The 15,441-nt window shown below is 58.6% G+C and overlaps 2 protein-coding genes across 9 annotated transcripts; one reads left to right on the forward strand and one right to left on the reverse strand.

Annotated features, from left to right (window-relative positions):
- Positions 1 to 269: 269 nt before the first annotated feature.
- TAZ (tafazzin) lies at positions 270 to 7,628 on the reverse strand. Of its 6 annotated transcripts, none has more exons than XM_037821991.1 (10): positions 7,342 to 7,628; positions 7,111 to 7,239; positions 5,989 to 6,034; positions 5,795 to 5,880; positions 2,309 to 2,389; positions 2,151 to 2,192; positions 1,842 to 1,904; positions 1,633 to 1,685; positions 1,146 to 1,239; positions 270 to 1,043 (listed from the first exon to the last, which is right to left on the reverse strand). In XM_037821991.1, exons 1-10 carry the CDS (start codon positions 7,448 to 7,450, stop codon positions 778 to 780), a joined length of 969 nt encoding a protein of 322 aa, XP_037677919.1. In that variant the 5' UTR covers positions 7,451 to 7,628; the 3' UTR covers positions 270 to 777. The 6 variants fall into 6 exon arrangements, with proteins under 6 accessions (XP_037677919.1, XP_037677922.1, XP_037677917.1 ...); XM_037821995.1 differs by having other exon boundaries at positions 808 to 1,043; positions 1,146 to 1,223; XM_037821994.1 differs by lacking the exon at positions 2,309 to 2,389.
- Positions 7,629 to 9,825: 2,197 nt separating this feature from the next.
- Positions 9,826 to 15,333, forward strand: DNASE1L1 (deoxyribonuclease 1 like 1). 3 transcript variants are annotated; one of them, XM_037821916.1, is made up of 8 exons: positions 9,826 to 10,175; positions 10,264 to 10,481; positions 10,845 to 10,933; positions 11,036 to 11,125; positions 13,285 to 13,385; positions 13,515 to 13,627; positions 13,709 to 13,834; positions 14,075 to 15,333. In XM_037821916.1, the coding sequence occupies exons 1-8, from the start codon at positions 9,986 to 9,988 to the stop codon at positions 14,222 to 14,224; spliced, it is 1,077 nt and encodes a 358-aa protein (XP_037677844.1). In that variant the 5' UTR covers positions 9,826 to 9,985; the 3' UTR covers positions 14,225 to 15,333. The 3 variants fall into 3 exon arrangements, with proteins under 3 accessions (XP_037677844.1, XP_037677841.1, XP_037677843.1); XM_037821913.1 differs by having other exon boundaries at positions 9,830 to 10,175; positions 13,709 to 13,957; XM_037821915.1 differs by having other exon boundaries at positions 9,830 to 10,175; positions 11,039 to 11,125; positions 13,709 to 13,957.
- The last annotated feature ends 108 nt before the right edge of the window (positions 15,334 to 15,441 follow it).

Below are 15,441 nucleotides of genomic sequence, written 5' to 3' on the forward strand. Positions count from 1 at the left end.
GCTTCTTAGTACTTGGGGCTCTCGCAAGTACCTTGCTACTTTGGGTTCTGAAGCAAGTTGCTTAGCCTTGCTCTGCCTCATCTGCCAAATGAGGATATTAAGACCTACTTTTTGCAAGGTGGTTGTGAAGATTACAGAAGATAAGCCAAGTCTTAAGCGCCGGGCACACGGGGAGAGCTCAACGCCCGTCTCCCTAAGTGGCTGGCCTTCGCTGTCCAGCAGGGCACCCCACCCCCCAATCCCCAGCCCTACAGCAGCCAGAGGGAAAATGGCACAACATCGACTCTTTATTGTTCAAAAAACACATGAAAACCCAGGCCCCCAGGGACTCGAGTGTGGCAGGGGAGCAGGCGGAAAGGCCGGAGCAGCAGGTGGCCCCTGGCCTGGAGCTGAGGGGCCTGATCTCAGGCCCTCCCTGCGGCTCCTGGCCAGGGGCTGCCCTTTCTGCCTGCAGCCCAGGGCCAGGTCCCGCCCGAGGCTCGGGGAGCTCAGGTGTAGAAGGAAGACTTGGCTCCCGGCCATCCCTGAGGTGCGAGCAGCTCCCAGACTGGCAAGGGCGGGCAGGAGGCCTCGGGGCCTCGGAGACCCCTCCCTGCGGCTCCGGCCTGGCCGCCCTGCTCACCTGCCTGCTCCCTTCCCCCCGCAAGGCCGCCCTTGAGAGAACACTGGAAGGAAAGAGGAAAGGAGGCCCCTGCCTAAGCTCCTTCGGGGCAAAGTGGGAGGAGCACCAAGGCTCTTGTAACTGAGGAACTGCGGAGGAGCCGGAAGGCTCACCAACTAAGAGACCCACAGGGGTGAAGGAAACTGGCCGAAAGACACATCTGAGCTCAACGCGTCAGTCCAGCCCCAGCCCCAGCTCAGTGCGGGGCGGGAATCCCTAAGGCAGCGCCGATGGCCCCATGTGCCTGGGTCTGGGGGGAAGACAGCCGCCACCTTCGCTCCTATCTGTTGGGCTGGAAGTGGTGGTGGAGCTGCTCGGCCTGGGTCTTCAGGCGCTGGAATTCCTCCTGAATGAAGTCGGTCAGGGCTTTGCGTATTTCCACCTGAGGGGAGGGGACAGGCTGGCTAGGCCCTGGGAGGCCCGGTGGGGTCCGATGTCCCCCAGGGCCAAGGCCGCGGCCAGGGAAGCCGAGGAGGGGACTCACCACCGGCGTGTTGTCCGCCCGCAGCCGCTCGAGCACAGGCCGGACACTGAAGGGCTTCCCGACCAGTACGGTGATTCTCTGCAGGGAAGACAGGCTGCAGGCAGGTCACAGGGGCAGAGCCAAGGGGGCTGCAGCCGCCCCACCCCCAGCCCAGGGAGCCCGAAACCCACGGTGGGCCCTGATGTGCCGTAGGCTCCCTTTGGGCCGCGTGTCCCGTCTTTGACATCAGATGGTCAGGCCCAGGGGTGTCGGAGGGCCAGCCCGGTACTGGGGCCCCGGCTCTGGGCCTGGCCTGGCCTGACCCGTAGGCTCACCACCCCCCACCCTGCCCGCCCAGCTTGATGTCCAGGAAGTCCTCCTCTAGGTTCAACTTGGCTCCCTTGTGCTGCAGCTTTAAGCTCAGCTCCACCGACATCTGGCCTCAGTGGTGCCTGGGTGGGAGACACAACATGGGGATGGCAGAAAGCAGGGCCACATCCCGACCCACCTGTCCGAAGCGGGGGAAGTAGGGCGGGCTGTTCGGAAGGACGTCATTCATTCCTGTGACACAGGTGGGCAGAAGGACATAAGGCAGATGTGAGGTGCGGTGGGGGCCCACCCCCCACCCCACCCCCAGCTGAAACACCCCAGAGTCAATCTAGGGAAGCAGCTCGCCTTGCCCCCGGGAAGCGGCCGCCCCCGGAGTGGGGGGCTTACCCACATGCCACAGCGGAAGAATGATGGGGTTGAGGTGACATTCAGCGATCAGGCGCCCAATTCCTGCCCCGAGGATAGACAGAGTTGTGGGTGGGAGCCGGGCCATGCCACCACTTGGCGCCACCCTGCCCTCCCGCCGCTGAGAACCGGCTCCCCTGGGCTCGGCGCCCAGCCCCAGCCTCCTGCTGCCAGCACACCCATCTGCCAGGGACCACGCCCGCCAACCCGAGAGGGAGGGCAGGAGCCCAGGGCAGGGCCGCACGGCTCTCCTGGGCTGGGAGGGTGGGTGCCGCCAGATCAGCCCCTTACCCCACTTGAAGCGCAGGAACTCGGAGCTCATGTTCACTTTCCCTGTGGAGAGACGGGGGGTGGAGGAAGGGTTTGGGGGCTGTGTGGTGAGGTAGGGAGAGCTGGTCCCACTGACACTCGGTGGAGGGGAGGGTTAGACCCTGCCCTTCCCCGCTGACCTTCTGGAAAGATGTGCACCCAGTCCCCGTGGTTGAGCTTCTCCAAAATGAAGTCCATGCCCTTCTGATAGACGCCATCTCCTGCCCGAGAAAAGGCTTTGTCCCATCAGCCCCGTTCTGTGGGGGGCCCTGGCGGCTCATGCCCTTTGGAACTCACCCCCCCCCCAAGCATGAGCAGTCTGAGACTTTGCTGTCCACTTGGACACACTGCGATGGCTTTCACTGGTCCTCCCTGGCCCCTGGGCTGCACCTTGGATCGTGATGTCCTCTGCTCAATGATCTTCCCTAGACACCTCTTTCAGTGGCTGCCTTGTGCGCCACGGCAATTCTGACTTTGGAAACTCTTCTGCCTGCCTAGGACCCCTCCAGCTTCCCACACTTCTGGGTCCAGCTCGTCCAGCTGCAGCCTCACCCTCGCAGCCCTTCAGCACCCACGGATGCATGTGAGCACACGCCCACACAGGCACCCCACGTGTAGGTTTGAGTCAAGGCCTTCTCTCCCCAGCCAGTGTCCCTGGCTGCCTTTCAGCTGCTCTCCTCGCCTTCTTCTCTTCAGGTGCCCCAACCCTGCCCCTCACCGACCTGGGTCAAACCAACCAAAGCTGCCGGAACTGTCTGTGTGTTAAGTGGTTTCCTAGACCCCAGGCCCTTCCCGCAGCAGTTCCTCGGCAGGCCCCATCCACCTCCCTTCTGGGCTGGCTCCTTCCTCTCACCCCAACACCCCAGGGTCGCGCCCATGAAAACCAATGGGCATTTCCCCACCAGGCCTCTTTGGAAATAGAGAAAATTCAATGGAACAGACCGTATCACTGAGAACTTGGGAAAAAAATTCAAAATTGCTAGACTGAAAACAGTGGCATTGACTTGGACACAATACTAGCCACATTGGCCTCTGAGGCCGCGACGCTGACCGGGGGGGAGAAGGAAATGCAAGCCTAGACCCAGAGTGGCCTGGCAGCCGGCCGCACCAACACAGACACAAACAGGAGCCAGGTCACAAAGACGGGGCAAGAGGCGGACAGGGCCACTGAGACCACCTCCGCCCAGTGCACTAAAAAAGAGGTGGACTTTCAGCTTCCTCCCTGCAAGGCCCGTTCTCCGGAAGGCGCAGGTTCGGGACCCAGTCTCAGATGGGAGCCTGACCCAGCGGCTCGCTTGGTCTACCACCACCCCGGATGCTGGCCGCGGGGAGCAGCTGTGGACGTGAGGATTCCCAGGGCGTGGGAAGCACAGCCTTTTCCTTCCCTGCGACCACAGAGCACAGGGGAAAAGAACAAGGCGAGGAATGACATTACGTGGTAGAGGGTGGTCTCTGTGGGTGCAACTTCCTTCTCAACTAAAATCCACCGGTGCGACCTGGCTCGCAGAGCTTGCAATGGAAACTTAAAAATAATAACACACTTGGGGAGCAACGCTTCTATGTAACTTTTAGCTTTGCTCCTCACTATTTCTACTCAATTGTACGGCTGGTAGAAAATAGCTGCCATACTTAATGTCCCAGAACCGGGTCTATGCCAGCAGATGGACAGGGGAACACAGAATGTGCCAAATACTTCCTGTGCTTCGATCACGCCTTACTCTGTCTCTGCTGCGTGTCAAATATGCATACATGTTGGCTAAAACTTGCCCCTGCTCACTTCCTCTCACTGAGGGTGCTCGGGCTTAGGTGTCTGTTTTCTGGTTTTAATTGGACAAGAAAACCTAAAGGCAGATGGATCAGAAAGAAGAGCAGGTGAAGGAGGGGCCACTGCGGGCCTCTGCTGGGGTTGCGGAGTGGAGGAACTGAGACATCCTCACATCTCAGGGCAGCCAAGATGCCGCAGTCTCAGCTTATTGCTTTAGGGAAATGGAAGCAGCCTCCAAAAGAAACCAAAAGAGAAATCACCCCAGGTGGGTACATCTGGGGATGCGGGAGGGGGAGCCCGTGGCTCTTTACCGAAAACCCGCTCATTTGAGGCAGTTTTATTAGTTTGTGGCATGTTTTGCTTGGACAAACAGAAATAACAAACTCTACCTTGGTCCTCTAATACGCTTTGGTTACTTCCTCCTCTCTCTTCCTCCTCACAACCGAAGCCCTGGAACAGTGGCCACCTCCACTCTGTCCCCTCCCCCTGCCATGGCCACCACCCTCTTGGCTACCCTGGGGTCACCAGCAGCTTCTGCGGTGCCCCAGACCCCTGGTTTTCTTCTTTCCTCTCTAGCCACTTCTTTCTGTCTCCTTGAGGGCTCCTCTCCCTCTGCTCTCTCTCTTTCTTCTCTGCCTCCAGGATCACGCCTCTGTTTGTAGCTTTGTTTGGGGTTGAGTCCCCAATATCTTTATCTATTCCAGATCATTCTTTTGCGTTCCAAACCTGCATGGCCCAGTACTGCCTGGAAATGCTCCCCCTCCACATGGCACAGGCTCTGCAAATGCAGCCCATTCCAAGTTAAGCTCACCCTCCCCCCCCCCCTCCACAACCTCACACCTGCTTCCCTCCTCTCCCCCACAGCAAATGGCACCACCATCCAATCCTCCCAGAGGCTTGGGCCAAAACCCCCAGTGTTACCTTTGATTTGTCTTTTCCTCCCTACTCCCATGTCCAACCCATCAAGTCCTGTGGACCCGACTTCCAGAGCACGTCCCAAAGCAGGCCCCTTCTGCTGCTCTCCAGTTACCACCCGAGGCCCAGCCACAGTCATCTCTGCTGCCAGAATTCCTGCGCCGGCCCCCGGCTGGCCTCCCTGCTGCCAGCCCTGCCAGGGTGCAATCCTGCCAGAATACAGCCGTAAACATGGCACTCCCCTGATGAGAGCACAAAGTCCAAAATTTTTAACATGACTCTGCAGAACCTTCAACACTTTCCAAGCTTCTTTCTCCCCTCTGCAGCGTCCAGCACACACTCACTATGTGCAGAACACCTTTCCCTTCACTCTCTGCCTAGAAACAATTCAACTTCCCCCTTGATTTGAATGCCAGCAATGCCACCTTGGGCCAGTGGCTCAATCCCTGGAGCCCCATTTCTTTGCCTATATAATGGGGATCAGGCCAGCCCCTACCTCTTGGGGTTCTTGAGAATTATCAGACCCCTCACCCCACGAGCCCATTTATTCTCCCAGAATTTAAATCCTTTCGCTGCCAACACATGTGCCACTGCGGTCATGGCACCAATCCCGTGGCCTGGCCGTCAGCGAGTCTCTTAGGGACAATTCCGTAGTTTAATGTCCAAGCTCCATGCATGCACAGTCCAAGAACAGCCCTGGAGAACTAGGGGTGCTCCAAAGGCCACCCCTCCTCCAGCAAACCCCTGCCACCTCTGCTGCCCCTTGATGGAGTGGACCCCCTCCACCTCGTGCTTGTCATACAGCAGCCCCTGGCTTCCTTTGCTTCCAGGCTGCCCATCCTATGTGGGACTCCTCCACCCCAAGGAGGCCTAGAGAGGCACCCCCAGCAGCACGTCCCTTTCCCTGCTGGCCCGCCACCCCTCCTGGGCGGGGGAGGCAGCTCACCTCGGCACACGGGCACGCACTTGCCCAAGCTGAAGAAGCGCGAGTGCAGCTCCTTGGTGAAGCAGATGTCTGCAGCCGCGGGGGTCCTGGAGGCAGGCACGGACGCAGTCACCTCCACCTCCCTGGCCCCCCACCCCCAACCCCTAAGCATGAGGCCCGATGGCAGCGAGACCCCCCGTCCCCCTACTCCTCACCAACGCATCAACTTCAAGTTCCAGATGTGGCGGAGCTTCAGGATCCCTGGCCAAGAAGAGAAAAAAGGCTTGGTGCCTCCACTTACCTTTGTCACCAGGGAGCCCCTTTTCTGTCACCCTATGTCAGGGAGGAGTGGGGGACAAGGACAACTGCACCACCAGTTCCCTACAGCCCAAATCAGCATCTTCCAGGCACTCAGGTTGGACCCCAAGTTCTCCCTGACTCCCCATATCTTATGAATCACCACATCTGATCTTCCTACCTCCCTGAATATATCTGGACCATGCTCACCCTTCTACACCTGTCCCTCCACTGCCACCGCCCTGGGCCAGGCTGCCCAACGGCTCCGAAGCCTCCTTCCTGGCCTCTGGGGATCCACCTGTGGCATCCTACAGGCCATTCTCTACACAGCAGCCAGAGTGAGCCTTGAAAGGCTCCAATCTGACCAGGTGACCTCCTGGCACCTGTAGGAAATGCTCACCATCTCCCTTTAGCAGTGGAGGCCCTCCCCTGCCCCACCCCCCCAACCATGGGTGGTACTGGAGCCAACTGACTCCCTGTGCAGTCAGCTGAGTGGGAACTTCTAGGTAGGACAACCAGACTCCCAAATGCGGCTGGCCGAAGGGCACAAAACCAGCAAGGGGCAAACCTGGGACCAGGACACAGGTCTTTCCAGCGTATGTCAGAACTTTCTCAATAGAATACTCCCTGGTCCCGAGATTTGTGCCTGTGGGACCTTTGACAATTCTGACAACTGATGTGGTCAGAGCCAAGGGGCTGTCACACCTCGCAGTGTGGCCATGTCCTCCCGATTTCTGAGGCCCGATCCAAACCAGGCTTCCAGGAACTCCTGAAGGGGCCACTCATCAAACTTGCACCCTGGGGGAAGGTCACACACACAACACACACACACACACACACCATGCCCACCCCCAACAGGAGTGGCGCACGCCACACACACACACACACACACACACATGCCCACCCCCAACAGGAGTGGCACACACACACACACACACACACATGCCACCCCAACAGGAGTGGCAGGGCGATTCTGACAGCTCTTCCCGCTTTGGTCCGCTCCTGCCCCGGCTCCCGCCCCGCCTCTTGGGCCCAGGTACCCCAAAGATGAGGGTCATCCATGCAGGACTGGTGGTTGGAGACGGTGATGAGGGGGGTGGCCGGGCCCCGATTCTCGATGAGCTCATACAGCACCTCCTTGTTGTGGACAGTGAGGTGATTCATGTACTCTGGGGGGGACGGGGATGGAGGGCAGAGAGCGTGTAGGTGGAGTGCCGCGCGGCCGCCCCCGACCCCAGCCCAGCTCCGGCCGCGGCGGGGGGCCCACTCACTGGTCCAGAAGCAGCTGTAGGTGCCCACGAGGCCCATGACGACGCTGCTGGCCAGAGTCCAGGCGAGCGGCGGCACCGAGGGGAACGGCCACTTCACCTGGAGGGGCATCGCGCCCCGACCCCGAGGGAGCGGGTCGCCCGGCGCGTCAGGACGCGGGGCGCGGGGAGCCTCGCGGGGCCGCGCAGAGCCGGGCCCAGGCGCGCTCGGTCGCCATCGAGAGCCGCCAACCGCCTGAGGAGCCACGGACACCGTGGGAGCCGCCGGCGGCGCGGCCCGCCGGAAGCCGAAGCCGGCCGCCTGTCGCAAAGTGCGCGCGGGCCGCTTGACGGCAGCAGGGGCGGGGCCTCGGGGCGCGTACCCACGCCCCTACCACGCCCTGGCCACGCCCCTCGGGTAGCCCAAGAAAGCACCCGGCCCCCGCAGGCCGCGAGCCGGGAACACGGCAGGCCGTGCGTGTCCTTGTTTTTCTCCTTAATTCGTCCCCAGAAAAGCGTCTGCAGGTGACAGGGGCTGTGCAGCAGGATCCCCTGATGCCACTCAGAAGGTCGGGGCTGGCGGGCCACTTTTGCTTTATTTACTGAGGCGAAATTCACATCACTTACAATTTCCCGTGGGAACCGCGTAAAAGTGAAAAATCCAGCGGCAGTAAGTCCAGTCACAAGGCTGCGCCGCCACCAGCTCCACCCGGTTCCAGAACACTCTCATCACTGCCAAAAGGAAGCCCTGTACCTGTTAAACAGTCACTACCCCTCCCCCTTACCCACAGTCCCTGCCACCCCCCAATCTGCTTTCTGTCCCCGTGGATTTGCCCATTCTGGATATAACTCCTATAAATGGGGTTGCACCGTATGTGACCTTTGGTGTCTGGCCACTTCTACTGCGTGGGATGTTTTTGAGGTTTGTCGCATTGGAGCATGGGTGAACTTTGTCCTCTTGATGGCTGAATAATATTCCACTGTATGATGGACCACCCTTAGTTTATCCATCCATCGCGTGATGGACACTTCACGCACACATTCTACCTGGCCGTGCTACCACCATGAGACCGAGGACCTGTCCGGAGAGAATCCCTTCACTCCTCGCACCCTGCAAGAGGCCCCTGGTTGTCACGATTGCATCTGTTCAGGACACCGAGTTGCATTTAGCTGCTGGGTCTCAAGTCCCCTTGTCTCGGGGACAGCTCCGCGGAGCATCCCTCACCTGAGTTTGACAGAGCGCTTAAACCAACCCACCCAACTCAGGAGTGGCAGCCATGGGCCCCTGGGCCCAGGGCCTGGGGACACGGCAAGAAAGCTGGGGACCCTGTCGCTCAGGGTGCCCGGGCTGGCCGCGGGGCACCCCTACACAGGGCAGACTTCCAGATCTTGCATCTTCCTCTGGAGATGCGACTGGAGGTGGCACTGGTTGGTGGCTGAGCCCTCGGGGCTGGGAGAGCCCGGCCCCGGGTTGGAATTCGGGCGCCAGCCCCTCTCGTTGTCACCCGCCCTGCCCTGGCGCAACCACTCATTAAGGTGGTGCTCTCCTGTGATTCACAGATCTGTCATCTCCGGGCAGCCCGGGTCCCACGGCGGCCTGGGGAGGGTGGGGCCTGGGTGGGGAGGTGGGCGGGTGGAGGGCGGCCTATCCCAGGCCCGGCGCCCGCCTCCTTCCTCCTCTGTCCCAGCCCGGGGCGGAGCCAGGGCCAGGGTCTGGCTGCCGGGAAGGGCGGGCCGACCGGGCTGACCTGGCGGGGCCGGGTGGGTTGGGAAAACAGCCTCTTCCTCTTTTCTCCCTCCCGTCCCTGCTGCGATTCTGTGGGGTGTCGCCAGTCCAGGCTGGGAGACAAGCTGGTCTGCGCAAGTAAAGGGGAGCCCCAGGGGCAGAGGGAGGGAGGAGGTCGCCCCCTGGCCTGGAGAGGGGGTCGAGATGGGAAGGGAAGCCCCGGGCTGGGTCCAAGGACTGGGGTTGTCACCGGGGCTGGGCTTTGGTCCCAGGCCAGGAAGAGTCTCTCTCTCTCTGGCTCTTGACCTTAGCCCTCTTGGGGGACCCTGGGGCCCAGAGCCTCCAAACCTGCCGGTGCCAGCACAAGGCTACCCAAGTGCCCCCAGACTTGTCCCAGAATAGGCACCAGGGCAGGGCACCCGCCCTGGGTGTGAGTGACAGGGACAGGTGTCCAGGGAGAACCAGGCATGGGACTCAGTCGGGAGGGCGAGGGAGACACGCAGGGACACAGTGGCAGATGGGACAGGGAGGGGGAGAACAGAGAAGGGAGGGCAAGAAAGACAGCGAGGGAGAGAGTGACAGGGGGCAGGGCAGAGGGTGACAGAGGGAAGCAGGCAGACAGAAACTGAGGGACCAGGATGTGGGGACTCACAAGGAGCCAAGCAAGGGGCTGGGCCAAGACAAACCAAAAGGGACACTAAGACGGAGGTGGACTCCAGCCGGAAGGGGGATCCAGAATGACCAGCCCGAGTCGGGGGTCAGTGTGTGTGGGGGGGGCGGGGAGTGGGAGAGCCGCCCCATCACACACTGCACTGGGGGTGGAAATTGGGAGCCGCCACTAAGGAAGGGGATTTGGTGGGATCTGAGATCGCTTCAGATGCCTCCGCCCTTGAACCCAGAGATTCCAACTGCTGGGAGTCGACCCTCAAGATAAAATCTCACATGGGGGTGGAAGGAGATGTGTGCCCAGAGATATCCCTCCCAGTGGTTAATGAGGGTGACAAGTTGCAAGCAGCCCAAGCCTCCCTCGGTCAGTGCACATCAGCACGTCTGGAAGGTGGAAGACTACGCAGCCGTTTAAAAGAAGGGGGTCGATCCACAGGTGCTGCCATCAGAGGGTGTCCACAGGAAGGCAAGCAGGCAGGAAATCGGCCGTCCTGGCAGCTCTGGGCAGTCTGGCGCTTTCTCTGTCCCTTATTCCCACTCCCACGTCCTTCCAGAACCAGGAAGAGCCTCGGCTGGAGTCACCGCCCGGGACGACCTGGATTCTCTTGGAGACCCCCCCAGCAGCCAGCCCACCACCATGCACCCCCTAGCCATGCTCTTGCTCATCCTCCTGGCCAGTGGGGCCGAGGCCTTCCGGATTTGTGCCTTCAACGCCCAGCGGCTGACCCTCACCAAGGTGGCCAGGGAGCACGTGCTAGACACCTTGGTTCGGGTGAGTTCCTGGCCGAAGGGCAGCTGCCCCCCTGAGCCCCCAGCCCTGCCTGAGCAGGAGCAGGTGTCAGAGGGAGAGAGGGCGTTGGGAGATGTGGGTGCGAAGAGGAAGCCGTGGAGCACGTTCCTTCCCCACCCTCATCACTGCAAAATGGAGGGGAGGGGCAGAGGTGGCTGTCAGTGTTCTCTTGGGTCCTTTCTGGTCATACTGCTCTCTGTGGCATCGGGGAGAGCCTGGAGCCAGGGAGCCTCGACAGCCTCAGCCACGCCGGTGCCAGCCCCCCACCCCACACCCGCACAGGGCCCTGTCCCACTGCTGGGGCAGCTGGCACTGAGCATGGCAGGGCTCCTTGGGGTCCTGCAGATCCTGGCCCGCTGTGACATCATGGTGCTGCAGGAGGTGGTGGATTCTTCCGGCAGTGCTGTGCCCCTCCTGGTTCGAGACCTCAACCGGTGAGGTGGGGGGCTCTGGGGGGTCTTAATTCTTCTGGGTCCCCTCCCACACACCCCCAGGAGCTTTGGAGGAACCTGACCCTGGGGGGTCCCCTTTCCCAGCAGATTCGATGACTCTGGGCCCTACATCCAGCTGAGCAGCCCCCTGCTGGGACGTAACATCTACATGGAGAAGTACGTGTACATCTACCGGTAAGCACAGGCCCCCCTCGCCGGCTCAGCTCACTCTTGCCCCTGAGTGGTTTTATTCTGGCGTCTTTCCCTCCTCCACCGCAGCCAGCCTTGGTGCCCACATATCTGCCCGGCTTTCCCTCCCACGCGGAAAGCCTGGGGGCTCGGGGCCTGGCTGCCCCTCTGGGTGGGAGTGCCCATCAGCAGCGTGGCTTTGGGGCCCAATCGTGGTTTGTGGAAACAGCCCCGAGTCTCTGGGATGACACACTCGGGTAGCCCTTTGGGGCCAGTGTCACGGGTTCGTCTCTTTACACCTCAAACCTATGATCTCCATTAGAAAAGGCCTGAGCCTAATCAGGTCGTGATTCAGTCAGTTTGGGCTTCATCAAGTAACCTCCCACTTAAATAAGAGTATAGAGAAAGAACGTAGTTTAAAAGTAAAGAGCACTCAAGACAAGAATTCAACTTCAACATAATTTTACTGAAGGAGCACTTAAGGTCAAAGGAACACGTTTACAATGTAAAAATTAATTGATACATTAGCAAGCCTGGGAGCCCCCACTCCTCCAGACACAGCTGGACATGAGATCAGAGAGCTCCCCCTTGTTTCAATTACAGAGAATTTGTAGCCTCTTGATTTAGAGTACATTTAATTAAGTCATATTCTACTTTTACCTTGGAACCACGAGTGATAAATGATGTGTGGTGAGCCACGAGTGAATCAAGATCAGAGGGGGGTATTCACAGTGTTATCAGAGACGTAGCCTTGAACGGCTGCAAAACTCTACTGAAAATATTTGTACCAATTAAGTTATGACTTCTTTAAGAGCAACATAACATACTTTTTACTTACATAAAATCTAATAACATACTTTTTACTTACATAAAATCTAAAAATTAGAAAGGAGATTACTATTACTTATCTCTAACTTATTAATATTGTTCTCTTATTTCACTCTACAATTAGTTTAGCCATTACATTATGTTGATAAGCAAACCGTATTCAACCTTGCTACATTGCTTATGGCTTTTCTATGATTGGAGTAACAGCTACAGCCCCATCCTGTTTTCTTTTTACACAGAGGATCAGATGGTTACATGCTATCTAGATTTAAGGAGGTTGAGAAGGGCTTTCTGCTTTCTTGAAAGTACTCAAAGCTTTTAACAGTTTCGCTTGTCCTTCTGTACAATTTCCTAATATAGGACTTGAAGGATATGAATCATCTGTCCCAGTTATTATAGTAAGGCCTTTCCACTTTTTATCATGTGGAAATTGTACTTGAGTGTTTTGGGGTGAAAGTTCTGTTCAATATGCTTCTATATCAGAAGGAATAACCGGTTCTTCACTGTCACAACAGAAAGCCTCAGGTGGTCTATGAGAGCAGCATAGAGAGGAGTCAGCGTCCTCATTATCAGATTCCTCAGTGGAGAGATTGTCCTGCAACCCCGGGGTGGAGAGGGGAAGAGGAGTTGTCAGGGAAGGAGACAAAATTATCCTCTCTGTAGACGAGATGATTCAGTGTCTGGAATTCACTTTGAAATAACAGAGGACTCCCAGGTAGATGCCCAAGAGAAATGAAAACTCACGTCCACACTCGGACGTTCCTGGAGGCTGATGAATGGGTACACGGAAGGTGGTCCATCCATGCCATGCAATATGATTCGGCCACAAAAAGAAATGGGGTTCTGGTATAGGCTACAATGTGGAGGAACCTCAAAAACGCTGTGTTCAGCCAGAGCGAAGGCTCCATATCATGTGATTCCATTTTTAGGAAATGTCCAGAGTAGGCAAATCCATAGAGACAGGAAGTAGATGAGCGGTTGCCAGGGGCTGGTGGGAGGGGGGGGGCGATGGGGAGTGATGGTTATTTTGGGGTGCAGGGGTTCCCTCTGGGGTGATGAAAATGCTCTGGGATGAGATGGTGATGCTGGCTGCACAACCTTGTTTGAATGCACTGAAAGCCACTGAATTGTATGTTTTGAATGGATTAATTCTCTGGTATGTCAGTTGTAGCTCCATTTTTAAAAACGTTTTAGAACAATAACAACAACAACAAAGGGTGGGAAGGCTGGGCTCCCAGGAGACTGTGCGGGCTGGGGTGGCCCCTGGTCATAGCCAGCTCCCCGGAGACCAAACCCAGCAGCCTGAGGCCGCTGCTTCCCATGTCTGTCCCTCCCAGGTCACACAAGACACAGGTCCTGCAGTCATACGTGTACAACGATAAGGACGACCTCTTTGTCCGGGAGCCCTTTGTGGCCCGGTTCACCCTGCCCAGCAAGGGTAGGAGGGGAAGGAGGGTGGGTCTGGCAGGTGGGAGGTGGAAGGGGGCTGGGTCACCCGGGGTAGGGGTGGGGGACAGATGGGGGGAGAAGGGCCGGGAGGCAACCCCCCGTCACCGGGCACCCCCAGTCCTTCCCAGCCTGGTGCTGGTGCCACTGCACACCACCCCGAAGGCCGTGGAGAAAGAGCTGAATGCCCTGTACGACGTGTTTCTGGACGTCTCCCGGCAATGGCCGGGCGAGGTAGGGCCGGGTGGCCAGTGCCGGAGGGATGGGGGACAGGCCGCCCCAGTGGCCGGGCCTGACCGCCATCCCTGTCTCCAGGACGTGATCCTGCTCGGGGACTTCAACGCTGACTGCGCTTCACTGCCCAAGAAGCGCCTGGACGAGCTGGTCCTGCGGTCCCAGGAGGGCTTCCACTGGGTGATCCCCGACGAGGAGGACACGACGGTGAGAAGCAGCACCCACTGCGCCTACGACCGCATCGTGCTGCACGGGGAGGGTTGCCGGGGCCTGTTCCACGCTGCCGCTGCCTTCAACTTCCCCCGGGACTTTCAGCTCACTGAGGAGGAGGTGACAGTGGGGAGGGGGGAGCCGGGAGGGGGACTTCCGGGGGAGGGGGGAGCTGGGGGAGGACTTCCGGGGGAGGGGGGAGTGCACGCTGACGCTTTGTCCGGCCGCTCCCCCCAGGCCCTCAACATCAGCGACCACTACCCGGTGGAGTTGGAGCTGAGCCTGAATCGGGCGGCGACGAGGGGCCAGCCCCTCAGCCTGGCCGCCCTGCTGCTGCCCTCACTGCTGCTGCTGCTCCTGCCCCCTCAGCTGGGTCCCGTGGCCTGAACCCCCCACCCCCCACCCCAGGGCCCTGCCGCCGCCAGGGACGCCTCAATGACACCGCCTTTGGGACTCAGACCCTGGCCGCTCCTGTCCATCCCATCCTGGGGCCCAGGTGACTCTGGAAGGGGTTTGACGGCAGCCCTCCTCCATCGGACTACAACCCTACGCCGTCGGACTGCAGCCTTATCCCATCAGACCGAAGCCCTCCTCCCTGGGACTGGATCCCAATGCCACCAGGCTGCAGCCCTGCTCCATCTGCCTTTTCTTTGCTGTGGCTTTTATTTCACTTTGGTGCGCCTGGTGCCTGGTATTTATTAGAATGTGGGGGAAGAGGCCAGGGGCTCTGGGGCCAAACTCCGGCCAACCCCACCCCACCCTGACAGCAGTGGCAGGAGTGGGGGCAGAGCAGGTGCCGAGGAGGGCGGGGGGCCCAGTAGGCCATCTTGACTAAAACGCAGGGCTCAGCAAAAAGACTTGATGATTTGAAAAAGGATAACTTCTGTACATTTGAGAACAAAACCCTGATTGGAGGAAATGTTACATATTTGCAGTGGATATGCCAAAGGGCTAGCATCTTTATTGTATACAGAATTCTTATAAACCCACAAAAATATTGAGGCCCCAATAGAGAAACCGAGGGAGACAAGCAGTTTACACCAACATAAAATGAACCAATGTTGGGAAAATGTTTAGGTTCCTCGGAAGCCAGGAAATGAAAATAGCTGGAAAGAGCCCTGATTATCCGTGGCCAAGCCAGGGTTTATAACCCACCTGGGGACAGTGCAGCCATGCCAGGGGCCAAGATGACCAGCGCCCACAGAGAACTCCGTAACCACAACCACAACCAGGCAGCCTGATATCGAGGGGTAAAGGGCGCACACTTGAACTCCCGGCAGAAATTGCTACTTTGTGAGTACAAAGTCACCCAGGGAAAAGGGCTAGAGCAATAGGCAACAGCGAGCGGCCAGTGAACCAGGCCTCCAACCCACCCTTTTCCAATGGAGAAGGGAGTTCAGCAAAAACGGGTTTGGGTACATCAGGGCCTTTTAAGTGTCAACTCTATTTATGGTTTGTGATAATCTCAAGGTCAAAAATAAAGCTTTAGAAATGGCTGTGGAGAGTACAGCAAGCCAGTGGCCTCGAAGGGGTGGGCAGGTGTGTGCAGGTGGCCTGTGGTTTCAGTGATGTCAGGGACCAGGACACGCAGAGCCTGGGTCTTG

Source organism: Choloepus didactylus, chromosome X (assembly GCF_015220235.1).
Source record: "Choloepus didactylus isolate mChoDid1 chromosome X, mChoDid1.pri, whole genome shotgun sequence".
NCBI classification, from domain to species: domain Eukaryota; kingdom Metazoa; phylum Chordata; class Mammalia; order Pilosa; family Megalonychidae; genus Choloepus; species Choloepus didactylus.

What these genes read in the sequence shown, in the direction of transcription:
- TAZ (XM_037821989.1), bottom strand. Translation starts at nt 7,450, where the DNA reads ATGCCCCTCCAGGTGAAGTGGCCGTTCCCCTCGGTGCCGCCGCTCGCC. An exon ending in GGTGCACATCTTTCCAGAAG is followed by an intron (nt 2,193 to 2,308) that starts GTCAGCGGGGAA and finishes GTCTCTCCACAG; the next exon opens with GGAAAGTGAACATGAGCTCC. An exon ending in ACTTCCCCCGCTTCGGACAG is followed by an intron (nt 1,240 to 1,632) that starts GTGGGTCGGGAT and finishes ACCTGCCTGCAG; the next exon opens with CCTGTCTTCCCTGCAGAGAA.
- DNASE1L1 (XM_037821913.1), top strand. Translation starts at nt 9,986, where the DNA reads ATGGGGGTGGAAGGAGATGTGTGCCCAGAGATATCCCTCCCAGTGGTT. An exon ending in TGCTAGACACCTTGGTTCGG is followed by an intron (nt 10,482 to 10,844) that starts GTGAGTTCCTGG and finishes GGGGTCCTGCAG; the next exon opens with ATCCTGGCCCGCTGTGACAT. An exon ending in CCCGGCAATGGCCGGGCGAG is followed by an intron (nt 13,628 to 13,708) that starts GTAGGGCCGGGT and finishes CCCTGTCTCCAG; the next exon opens with GACGTGATCCTGCTCGGGGA.